Consider the following 13,189-nt stretch of genomic DNA (forward strand, 5'->3'; position numbering starts at 1 on the left):
CAGTGCAAACACAGATTATTCCCTAGGATTTTTGGAAGTGCTTCACCTGACATGAGCCTTTTCTCTAAAGATCTCTAGATTTAGCATATCCTCATGCTTGCAGACATTTCATGGAACTTTCTTTTTTGGGTGATTTGAAATAAACATATAGTGGCATTCAGCTCACCTAATTTTAACCATCTGAAAGGTTAATGGATAATATGAATATTATTTATCTGGTCCATGATGTTTTTGAATGGTGAGTTTATCCTGTCCTAATTCAAATGTTTAGAAAAACTAAAATGAATTACTCCTGGAGGTTCACCCTTCTATCCTCTTATGCACACTGGGCCCACTTTAGATTAGATGCTGAATAGAAAAGGGCTCAAATCAGAGGAAACAGATGTGTTCCTATCATGACCCTCTACATGAGCACCCACAGACTGCTCCATCACGGACCCTCAGTGGCAGGGTCACAGCCTGATTTTGAAAACAAGACCAGGTCCCATCCACTGCAGCAAAGGTCCTGATGTTGTGGACAAAAAGAGGAGAAGAAACGGCCTGACTCCACAATTCTTTTCAAAAACATCACCAGCCATTTCCTAGACACTTGGTCTGCAACCATGCTGAAGTTGGACAAGAAACAGTAGGAATGATCCAGCTGAATATTTCATAACTATCCTGTTCAACTAAGTTTTAGGACTATCTGCTAATTCTTCCCTGGCACAACCAGAATACAATTAAGAAATGACAAAATTCAAGAGGGACAAAAGAGAGCCAATTTCTGACATTAGGGGTATGAGGATTTTCAAATTTGAAGTGCTGGGGACCAATCAAACAGTGCACAACATGGCAAAAGGACTTTTAGAAATCATCCAAATCCAAATCAAATCACCCATCAAAAATCCACAGTCAGCACAAAACTCCAGAAGAGGACTTGTTTCATTCTAGAAAGAGAACAAAAGGACCAAAGAAAAGAAACATTCCGTCAAGGCTTCCCTGATAATTTAACACATCCTCTGCAGCCTCCAAAGCACTGTTCAAGCCCTATACAGGGAACTGTGTGTATCCTGCTGAGCTTGATCTGCAAGAAGGTGAAGGAGGAAGGAGAACATCGAGTACTGAAGTGTCTGTACTTGCAAAGCAGTATCAGAATCAGAAGTAAAAGTGCCTTTTCTCTGGGGGCTGCAAAACTCCAACTTCAATCAACTTTGTGTTTGACCTTGGTCATGTCATTTCAGTGCTGCACCTTCACTTTGAGATCTGCAGAACTCAGCTAACAGGAATCAGTTCCAAGAGAGGACCCTACTTTGCCCTTTGGACACCAGAATGCAAACAAAGCTCTTCAGAAAATGATATTATTTTCTGCTCAGCTTTCTAACTGCTCTGGATCTGTCTGTGTAAATTCTGTGACTCAGCTGCTGCTGACATGTCCTCCTTGCTTAATATTATCTGTGAACTTCACTCCTGTGCAATTCAATTCCGTTTCCCGATAATTAATAGAGATGTTAGATGAGACCAGACCTAACACAAATTCTCCAGATACCCTGCAAGATACCTTCCGTAAACTTGTTACATTATCATTTATCATGATTCCTCATTTACAATCTTTCAGCCAGTTTCCAACCCACATGACTGATTTCCCACCCAAGCCAATCTGAATTAATTTCCCTATTAGGGTTTCCTCATAATCCTGCACAGGCCAGGGAATGGGTTAGACTGACCTTATAAAACATTTATGTCTTTGACCTCTTGATGTTACACAGAAGAGGGTCATAAAACTGCAACAGCTCTTTGGATTTCTCCAGCAGCACCACAGCTCTCCTTTATGATAGGAAAAATCAATGTAAAGGAGAAATCACAGCAGAATATAAATTCTTGAAGGCATAGCCCTACACCAAAACCACCATCCCACACCCCAGACTGCTCCTTTACCAAACAACATCTGAAATGTTGTCCCTTGGGTCCAGTGTATCCTTATTGAACAGGCTGTGGGAAAAGCCAATTCAAATGGTTTAGGTGTGAATCTGAGTTTTTTGAGCTTCATCCTGGGCTATTCCCTATCCTGGTTACCTTTTTCTAGCTGCTCTAAAGGAAATGAAAGCACATCCCATTCTGCCTTATTTTAATTTGTTATTTTTGCTACTTCAAAATGTAATTGAGTTCTCCACAACAAAAGTATCAGAATAGTTCCTAAAGGAGCTTTGTTCAGATCTGTTAAGTAGTGACAAATGACTTGTTTTAACTTGCCTTTTAAGGTGAATATTGTGATGAAAAGACCATGGATCTTATGCAATTACAGCATTTGGCACTTATATAAGACAAATTTCCCTTCATGGACATCCTCTTTCTCCCACTTCCAATATTTGATATTTGAGGCAAGAAGATGGTAAAAGTTGTAATGATACAAGCTTTACTCTTCTAGGAGTGTAAAAAAAAAAAAAAAAAAAAAAAAAAAGCCACCCTTTTCTTTAAAATTGAATTCCCCAAATCAAAACATCAAATGCTTTATGAGATCAGGGGAGCTCTTAAGCTTGTCAAGGTTGTGAAATTTATTTTAGGGTATATACCCAAAACCTAATGCTTGTGCTAATCTCAAAGCCTGGGGAAAGAAAGGAGTGGAGAGACATTTGTAAATCTTCAGAAATGTTCACATTTCTCTGCTGGTGTCCCAAATTTCTATGCAATTTACAATGACAAATCTGTTGTGCACCAACTGGCTGACCAGTGTTTTCTACATGCAGTTGGGAAATCAGTTATGGGCAGGAAAATTAAGGTTAGTTAACAAAGAAACACCACTGTTAGAATATTTACTGACAGACATTCCAGCCACTCCTGAAGAGAAGTGGGTTTGTCATCTGGATGCAAAAGTCTACATGGTGAAATCTCTCAGGGAATTTTTTATGCTTAACTGTGAACAAAACCTTACTCAAGGAGTCAAGAGCATGAACAAACTGAACTGTGGATTGTAGGGGAAATATGCTCATGAATATTTCCATGTTGCATCTACTCAGCACTGTGTTAATGTACTTAGTTAATGTATTAAAATCTGCACTAAGAAATCATCCTGGAAAATGTTTAGGAAAAAGGTGATTTATATTTAAGTTACAGATTCTGACAAAGAGATGGAATTGCATCATGAAATACTGCTAACATCTTTCTTCTTAATGAACTGCACAATTTTTCACAAACTAAACTGGCTTGGAAATGGAAGCCAGGATCACTTGTCCCATCAATACAGTGCCTTGGTCTCCAGTGTAAAACTGCATTAACAAGAGCCAGAGCACTCTCCTGGGGGGTAAATTTGTGTGCAGGGGGACTGGGCTGTGTCCTCAGCCAGTTGGGTGACTTTATTTTGCTGCGATTTTCCTTCCCTAAAGTTTGAACATGGGAAAACACTTCCTCTTAAAGTGACTTTGTTTTTTTCCTCCTTTATTTTCTAATCTAAGGTATAACACGTGAGAAAAATATTTTTGGAATAATTTTGAAAGAGTACCTAGAAAAAACTTTAATACAAAAAAATGTTGGAACATTTTGTTAGGGGCATGTCAAAATGAAACTGTGGGAATCCCTTTCCATCCTCCAAAATGAAATCAGGGGCAGTGTGGACATTGTTTCAAAAATGCTTTTGGTTTCAAGAGTACTGTAACTTCAGATGGAAAAAGATTCAGCTGAAGATTTTTGGGCCAGCCAGGTCATGCATGCTTTAGTCCAGGCAATGCAGCATTTAGAACAGAAGCAGCAAAACCCTCCATGGTCAACTCTGAATTGTAGCACCCTTTAAGAAGCTGTTGACACATGCAAAACTGCAGTATGCATGTGGTAAGAATAACACCTGCTCATCAGACTGACAACACTCATGTAATGCTGGGGGAAACAATTACAGGAGTTGTAAGGAAAGCAAGACCCTGTCTTATATGAGGGCAGATTTTCTGTCTTGTTTCAGTGCCAGACTTGGGCATGAGGTTTGGATGCCCCCTGAACAGGCCCTGTAGGTGATCTTTATCTTTACATATTGTGAGAGGCTACATGTCTGTTGTTTGGGCTTCCCTGTGGAAGAATTTAATGGGGCCTCTCAGGCCTCCCACCATTAGCACAAGGCAATGACTGTGGCAGACTGGAGACATCTTTAATCCCCCTTCATACCCTTGCTTACACTGCACTGCACTAAGAGTCTCAGTGGTGTGTGTTGCTTTCAAAGGTGTGGGGCAGAAAGGCAGGACTGCCCTTTACCTTCTCAGATGCCCTCAGCACAGACAAGCAGGCTTTAGGGCTTGTGAAATTTGTAAAGAAGAATTTTTCTGCAAACCAAATATTTGCCATCATATGTACTCAGGAAACATTACACACATGTGGTGCCAACTCGTTTTTTTAGCTATAGACCTTTATCAGACCAAAACTTTCTGCAAATTAGCCAGCTAGTGACATGCCAGTCTCACAACCCATGATCACCCAGCAGTTCACTGGCCGTGATGCCAGTTTGCTGGCAAGAGTGGACTGGAGGAAGGTGTGTTTGGTGGCAAAGCATGAAACTGGGGAGAAAAGCTGATCTGGCCAGCTCACAGCTGTGAGTGCTGTCTGGTGTCTCACAGAGTATCACAGGGCATGCAGAAATGCTGTTGTGTAGGAGCTGCCTACCAATGTATGAGTGGTGCTACGGAGAAGAAAAGACTTCAGCAAAATTTCATACCAGAGCTGCCACCAAAAAAATGATTGCCAGTTTGCCCTTGAGCTGATTCCACAGTAAATCTTTTTAGCTGGAAATCTTCCTGCCGCCACCAGCTCACCCTTGCTAGTGTCACCAAAGACCTTCAGTACCTCACCTTAAGCTCCTGCTCCCAAGTGGCCTGACCAGTGTAAAAGTGAGGCTAATTCTCACCCAGCGAGTCCAGGGCTAGGGCAATGACATGTGCCACTGCATGTGATCCTCTCTGCAATGCTCAGGAGCTCGGTCACTGCTCTCTCCCTTTGTAGGATGCTTCACAGCCTCACTTCCAAGAACTTCCTTTCCTGCCTATTCACATGAGCACCTTGCACCTTGGTAGGTAGGAAAACAGAGAACAAAACAAATACAGTGAGAAAAAGAGGTATAAAAGACTTTATAGCTTGCTCCTTCGGCCTCTCATTGTCCTCCCTTCTCCTTTCCATCACACACAGCATCAGCTTTCCTACATTGTTGAAGACTTTAATTTGTATTTAAAGCTGTTTTACTGCTCAAGTCCCAGCCACGTCTCACTGTTTGCAGTTTGAAGGGGCAGTGGATGTGGGGCCTGCATAAATTAAAATCCTTCAATACAAATGCGAGATCACGGTTTCCCCAACTCAATTCACTTCTCCTGGAAAACCAGTCAGCAGGTATTTTGATTGTGACTTCTGTAAAAACCACTGCAGAGAGTGCATAGAGGTCTTTTATCTCAATGTCTGAAGAGGTTTAATACGGGTTTTGCTCTTAGATTATTATTTTCCAAATGCCTAGCCCAGCCTTATCTACCTCATTGTTTGCCAACTAGAATATGTATATAAATGCATACCCTCACATGCATAAAGGATGCTAAATAATTTAAGAACTTCTTTTTGGCCGTATTTATCAATCTAATTTTGTGCTTACAAAGTTCCTCTCACTTTTACCATGGAACATATTTGAGAATCTCCTCTCCTCTCCTCTCCTCTCCTCTCCTCTCCTCTCCTCTCCTCTCCTCTCCTCTCCTCTCCTCTCCTCTCCTCTCCTCTCCTCTCCTCTCCTCTCCTCTCCTCTCCTCTCCTCTCCTCTCCTCTCCTCTCCGAATATGTCACATCTTCTAATCCATTTTATTCCCTTGCCTTGCTAGCATGGTGGTATCTGAATTTGTTTTAATTCTTGTTACAGATACCAAGAATACCCATTTGTTGTAAATCTGAAGAGAGAAGTTCAGAGCCCTCCAACAGCTCCCACAGCCAGTAGAGTAAGGGGCTACAAAGACATTTTGGGAAAACACAGAGATGGCTGTTATAAGAAGATACCATGTCAGTGTAGAAACATTGGCAAGCATTAACCAAATATTTAATAAAGGAAATAAATGGGTTTTTATGTCCACAGAGGACTATCTTTTTTAGGAAGAAAGTAAAGTTCTACTGGACTTTCTCCCTTTGGCAAGCAGATGACATCCATCCCAGATCCACAGGGATGAGCCATTGTTACTAGCAGAAGGGATTTGTAATTGCATCTTGCTCTTCTCTCCTCCTAAACAACCTTCCAATTGCTTCTTTATTATTATTCACATCAAGGCCTGGCATTGCACAAAAGGCCGTGTCCCCCTGTAAGTGCTGACAAAACTAAAAAGTGGAATAGCTGGGAGGGAAAGGCAGGAAGCAGATGACCAAGGTCATCCAAAAGGTCAATGGAGAATATTTTCTTTGCAGTCTTCTATATGGCCACTGCTCTCGACTGCTGGATGGGAAAGAATGAGCCCCACACCCAAGGAACCTTCTGTCTGCACCCCTGGTCAGCTGAAGGTGGAATTTCCCTCAGAGACTGACAAGGAAAGTTAAGTTCCAAACAGAAGAACGGCAGTGAAAAGACCACCCAAACACTCGTTCTTGCTTTGATAGGTCTCTGCTGCCTTTCTGCTGTTTGTTTATGTTGGAATAGCTTATCATGGTACAGGTTAACCTAGTTTCATGTCCCTGGTGCAGCCAGGACTCATAGTCTGGCCTTGCTTTTACAAAACAGAATTATCTTAACACTTGGTCTATCGAAGCCAAGGAAGAGACCTTTTCTAATGTACTAAGCAAAGGAAGGAGTGGAGAATTCTCCTAAAAATGCAAGGAAAAGCTTAACTTCTTGCCCACACTGAGCAGACAGGCTGCCTGATCACATGCTCAAGAACTGATATCTGCAGAGACATCTCCCAGCAAAGGCACAGCTCCACTAGCCCATCCAAGTGAGGAGGGTCAGGAGCCCTCCCCAGTGCTGCTGGACAGTACGGAAACACAGCTGGAAGAGTAAAAGGGTCTTTTTTCCCCCCAAATTAGTTTCCCAATCTGTGAGCCAGAAGATGCTACTAGCCTTCAAACATTTTCCACTTGCTTTCATGCTACTGAGCAGCTATTCCGAGCTCAGCCTGCCCCATCCTGTCTTCATCTGAGAGGCTGAGATGAAAACTATCTGCAGCCTCCAGCCTCCCTCTTCTGATCTTCTCCCTGCACATGTTTCATTATTTTGCTTTGACTTGGTAGCTTTTTCCAGCCACAGAGCACAAGATCCTGAGCCACATGCTTGGATTGGGACGGGAGGTATCACAAATGGGTGCAGAGCCACACTGCCTCTAAGGAAGCATCTGCTCATTGGAGTTAGGGCAATATTACACTCTAACTGATTTTACTGAAGGAATAATCAGGGTGTTTTATTATTGGTGCATAGATGCCTACGCTGATGTAGGTGGCCTCTGGTTTCATGTCTTCCTCGTCCCATGGAGATGGCCTGTGCCTCAGGGACATCTAAGGAGGGATTAATCTTAGAGCAGTCAGAAAGACTCTGCAAATGTAAATGGAGAAAGACTCATTTAAAAATGCAGCTGTTAATGTGAGAAAAGTTGAGAATCTGGCCAGTAGCAAAACTGCAATTAGCGGTTTCAAGATGTTAAGTGAATGCAAGTAATGCTTCAGCTTAAGCAAGAGCAGATTCAATATCCAGCTGATGAGTTTATCACAAATGTGGTAATAGAGATTTCTGCTTTATTGGCTGCTATTTCACCTAGTGTTCATAAATGACTGATACTTAATTAATTGAAGGCAGTATTACAGAAACCAATCTGCTGACAAAGGTTCCTTTAAACCAGCAGTTGACATATTTATTTTGATCTCAGACAGGCAAGTTCTCAGTTATTATCTTTCTCAGACACACTAGCAAATAAACATGAAAAGAAATAAAGAAACAGTAAAGATGAAATGCCTGAAATAATGTTTTTATGCTTTTTTTTCCCCTTCCAGATAAGGACTCTGTTCATAAATAATTTTCAGTATTTTTGTTTGCAGTTTTTTTGGTTGTTTCTGGAACAGGACAGCAAATTTTCTGAGGTTATAGGCAAATCAGGGTCAAAAAGCAATCTCTTCCCTCATATTTCATGGTACATGAGAAATAATCCTCATGTAATCAATAATTCTGTTTATACCAACAAATAAATGGTACCTCAGACCACATTTTGAGGGCACTATGTGCTCACTTCTAAGAACACTGTGCACCATTATTGGCAGGATGGAGTAGATTTACCAACCCGGAGTGGGCTCGCTCCCATGCTGTCTCCCAAGTCTCAACTAACAGAAACAATGCTGATATATGCCAAAACTTGAGATTTAACAGTTTGATGACTGATGGTGAGTGCTCAGTGTAGGTTTGCCCAGTCTATGCAAGTTAGGGCACAGTCCAGACCCCAAGCACAGGAACATCATTTTTATGTCCTGAAATGAGGAAAGCATGGGCAGTGTTTCTCCAGGAAGTATCTCAAAAGTCTTCATCAAGGCTTCATGCATCCAGCTTTGTTTTCCTGCTCTGCCATGGTCTATCTGCATGACCTTGGGCAAGTCACTCTCTGGCTGGGCTGCAGACTGCAGTGAACAGGCTACTGTGTCCCCAAAGCAACGGGAGCTGGTGTTTTTCTATAGCCTGGTTCACCTGCACTAGCCTTCAATGACCCCTGAGTTGCCAGAGTGGGCTTTAAACCCATCTCAGGCATTGGAAACCAGCCTGCAGTCTCTGCTCTGAATGTGAGTGCTGTGTCTCTGCTCCTTCTCTGGTGAGTGGAGACACCAACTTCCTGTCTTACAGAGGGATAGTGAAAGTAGAAGTATTTAGGGCTATAAGTTCTTCCAACACTATAGCAAGTAACAGTTAAACAATTATCCTTCACATCCAGATTTCCTCAGGAAAAGTCAAGCACCTTCATCAGATTTTGCAGCCCAGTAACAGCTGCTTCAAATCCAGAGCAGTTTGCTGAAACCTGCTTGAGTGTTTCCCACAAAGTTCCCATGGGAAACCTGCCAAGAACTTCAGCCAGCCTCACCTGAGATGTTTGAACCTATTTGGCCTCCATCAGGAGATGAGAAGAGAGACAAAGTGAAAGCTACTCACAAGGTTGAGGGAAATAAAAAATTAGAAGAGGTTTTTGCAGCTCCCAGATGGAGCAGGAGTGGAACAGCTCAACACTGTCATTGTGGTTCCCAGACCAGCACAGTTCGACACTTGACCCATGGCAGCTGCAAACCAAACACATCTGGGGCACCTTCATGGTTTGTAAATCCCATTATGGTTCTTAGAATAATTTTGCTCAGTCTGAGGCCATTATCAAAAGAACAAATCAGAGCAAAACCTATCAGTATTAACAAAGCAAACGTGACCTTTGGAAAAATGAGGTAACCTAGAAATCCTGGTGGGTCTTAAGGGTGCAAGAAAGTTTAGCTGAGAAGAATCCCAAGGGCATGGACCAGTGAATGTGATGAACACTGGCCCACACTGAATAAGGGCAGGCAGATTTGGCCCTCTTATTTGCAGTACCATGAGGTTTAGCCACAACTTTTCCTTAGTGTCACAACTCAAGTACAAAGAAATAAAAAAACCCACAGATACAGCCATAGGGGTTGTTTCCCTTCTCTGAACATACAGAAGTTTATCTACCGAAGTGGGTGCAGCATCCGAGATGTTTCTGGTTAAACACGAGACACCTCAAAACAAGAAATACAGGCCTGAGTTTCTACAGCCTTTGCTCAGAGCTGCAAAGAGAGGAAGGCCAGTAAACAGTGTGGGAGCTGGGATTAAATCAAAATTTTACCCATAATTGTAGGAGATCATGAGATGTTGCCTACAACTTCCTAACTGTTGGTAGATGGGACAACAGAAATGACAGTGATGAACTAGTGAACTAATTTATACAAAACAGTAATTTAATCCCAGCAGCTGGAGTCAAAGAGACCTGAGAAGGTGAGTCTCTGCAGATACACTGTTGCTGAAGACCAGCCCAGGTTCAGGACTGACCACAGCTCCATAATAGAGCCCTTACCACATAAGAAGAAGGAAAATAGTGCAAGGTGTGTTTCTCTTTTTCAATAAAAGCAGGAACTCTCCCTATCCACAGAAATGGGTTGTAATTGCTGGCTTTTCTCTGAAGTGCAGTCACAGACTTCGGCAGCTTTACCTTCTTTCACTGGGAAGGAGGCAGAAAGCTGCCTGCTCTGTCCAGCTTTAAACTGAGATACTTAAGGGCATTTATTCCCTCACCCAGAAGATGATACACAACAGCTCCTTGGGGGATTGAAGGTGCTGGGCTGGTGTTTGGCAGTGGTCAGAGTTAGACTTCTGTGTTATGGGAAAACCTTTCTCTCAGTGTGAATTATCTGGAAATCCAATAAGTAACTAAACCAGACCACATTATCTTTTCCTTTGCTTTTCTCTTTACAAAAACAGGAGCTGTAGGCAATCTTCTAATTAAAAAAACACATTGCAAGTGACCGCATCCTAGTTTTGACAAGCTCAGTTAGGGTTTCCCTACAGAAGAAAATTAATCTGGATTGAGAGAATAGGGTGACTATTTCTGAATAAAGCTGGTTTATAACACTGTTAGTCTAGATTATCAGTGTTCTCCACGGAACTACCTTAATCTTAATTTTAAAAATAAGCAAAATGTAGAGGATACAGTTTAATTCTGCAATAGCGGAATTGCCTTTGCAGCAAACTAGAAGATAAATCTTGTTCAGGGATATTTAATCCACAGTAACTTCTTTTTCTGAGCACTCTTTGCACTCAGGACTTTCCAGCAGTGGCAAGGACACCTTTTCATTTCCACACACTCAACTCAGGCAGCCACAACTCTGTACAAAGAAATTACTGTAACATCTACAGCCACGGGACCAAATCGAAGCTGTTCCACCTGGCACTTTTACTGAAGAAAAAAGAGCAATAAAATCAATCTATGTCTCTGCTTCAGATTTCAGAACAGAGATGACTTCATGGGATTTTTTTTCTCGTAAATATATAGTAAGAAACGAATTAAACTTCGGGATCTTAGCGCTGGTACTTGCAAGAGTACCCCCCTTATGCCCAAGGAACTCTTTGAAAAAGGGGCAGTGGCAACCCCAGAGATCTCTGGTTTACAAGAAGGAGCATATCCTCTTCCCTATGACCTGAGTCATGAGTAAATAGTGTACTAGGGAGTTTGTTACACTCTGTTAAATAAATCTTGCCTCTGGTGCAATGCCCAGGGGAGCAGGCAGATATATGGTAATCCACAGAAACTTCTTTCATGAGCCACCTGCAAACTTTGTGCCTTATTTACTCACAGCAGGCTAATCCTGGTGAGCGGAATTGCTCCAGATGGGAGGGAAAGCAGATGGGTGCTTGTGTGCCAGGGAAATAGTCCTGAGATAATTTGTGCCAAATTCTTTATTCTTTCAATTGGGGGACTGAAACTTCTTTCACCTTTTACCTTGTTTCAACTTTGCTGGAAGCCTCTAGCTGGTGGGATCCATCCCAAAACTCCAGCCCATCCATCAGTGACAGAGTTAATAATTTTCACACTGAGAGAAAAAAAAAACCAACCCACTTCCCTTCACCTTCTTTGCATGCACGTAAAGAAGGCAGGACACCTGAAATTGCTTCTGGCCCAAACCTCCTGCTGCTCCTACAGCACTGGCAGGGGCAGGGAGACACAGGACCTCACTGTGCCTTTGAGGAAAGATTTTTCTGGCCACATTAAAGACAAATTATTCCACCACAGCAGGGAGGCTGGAAAAGGTGATTGTGCAAACCAGCTCTCAACCCCCCACCGACCTCCTGTCCCTTTTCCCGCAGGTATTGAACCTTCAAGGCATTGCAAGGTCTCCCGTTGCTCAGGCTCTTCTCCGCTCCCTTCTTGTCCTGCTCCAGCAGCGTCCAGTCCCCCACCCTCCCTCCTTGCCCAGAACAAAAGCAAGGCACCGGATTCAGCTGCTTCACGAGGAAAGCCCAGATCACACACATTTCGATAGAGAGAGATAGATATGAATATATTTCTCTTTGCTGTTTAGGACAAGAAATGAAGTGCTGCCTCTTTAATTGGCAAAAGCATGCAGTAAGAGCATACCTTTAATTTAGTGTTGGGATAGCTCACTTGCACCCTGGCTGTTGTCTTATTGGAGAGGGCAGCCTGCCTCAGATCCTCTAGCACTGAAATAATATCATCCAGCACGCATTTCTTATCCTGATTTCTCAACACACACAGATGGGAAAAAGTATAATTATAGCCTTTGTAGTTCACCTTCATTTCCAGCACGGCTCGGTGGATCTGCAGGATCACATCAGCCTGATGCAAAATATTGCCTCCGGGTTTGGAGAGGAGAATCACCCTGCCATACCTCCCCGGGGTGTGCAAGTCCGAATACAGCTGGCTTTTGGATTGATCGAGGGAGAAAAGGCTGCTGGCTAAGCTCCTCTCGATCTTGGCCAGGCTGTGGCTGGGGGCTACCAGGCTCTCCAGGTCAGTGTCAGGCTGGAAGCGGTTGAGCAGGCTGAAGCCGAAGATGATGGTCAGGACTGCGGGCACAGTGAGGAAAAACACCGGATGCCTGCTCACGAATAAGCCCAGCTTGTAGAAAAACGACTGGAGCCCTCTGTGTATCACCTGCCGCAGCATCCTCCACCAGATCCAGCCTGCAGATGCTCCTGGCCGTCTTAGAAAGCACATGTGACATGTGTAGCTCCTTACCCCTTCCTGCCAGTTTCCCTTTCTCTCTCCCTCTCTCTCTACTACTCCTTTAAAAGACTGCAGCAAGTTGCAGCAAGACAGCCAAATATTGATCAATGGGGTGTGTGTGTGCGTGCGGGTGTGTGTGTGTGTGCCGGAGATGGAAGGGACCGGGCAGGGGAGGGAGGGGGGGGGGGGGGGGGGGGGGGGGTCCTTGCCTTTTTTTCCCTCTTTCTCTCTTTTTTTTTTTTTTCCCCCGCTCTCCTCCCTCCCCCCAAGCCAGGCAGCATCGCCGCTCCCCTTCCCCTCCCTCCCCTCCCGCCCGGTGCCCCCCTTTCTCCGGCGAGGCTCGGGCGTTGCACCGGGAGCGCTGCCGGCTCCGCAGTGCCCGCTCCGCTCCGCGCCGCGCGTAGCCCCGCGCCCGGCCCCGCTGCTCCGGGAGGTGCGGGCAGCGCTGCCCCTTTCCCCCCTCCGCCGCTTCGCACACACACACGCACGGAATTCGCCGGGGCCGGAGGATG

General features: G+C 43.8%; 1 protein-coding gene across 2 annotated transcripts in view; it reads right to left on the bottom strand.

Moving 5' to 3' along the window:
- Positions 1-12,847, bottom strand: part of PTCHD4 (patched domain containing 4) — an 87,685-nt gene extending 74,838 nt beyond the window's left edge. The window contains exon 1 of one of the 2 annotated variants that reach the window (XM_048298838.1): positions 12,243-12,847. In XM_048298838.1, the coding sequence (XP_048154795.1) occupies positions 12,243-12,668 (426 nt within the window). In that variant the 5' untranslated portion in view covers positions 12,669-12,847. Of the gene's footprint in view, positions 1-12,068 lie in introns of both variants that reach the window. The other variant, XM_048298837.1, reaches the window with a different exon arrangement.
- Between the last annotated feature and the right edge of the window lie 342 nt (positions 12,848-13,189).

The sequence above is a fragment of the Corvus hawaiiensis genome, chromosome 3, assembly GCF_020740725.1.
Source record: "Corvus hawaiiensis isolate bCorHaw1 chromosome 3, bCorHaw1.pri.cur, whole genome shotgun sequence".
NCBI classification, from domain to species: Eukaryota; Metazoa; Chordata; class Aves; order Passeriformes; family Corvidae; genus Corvus; species Corvus hawaiiensis.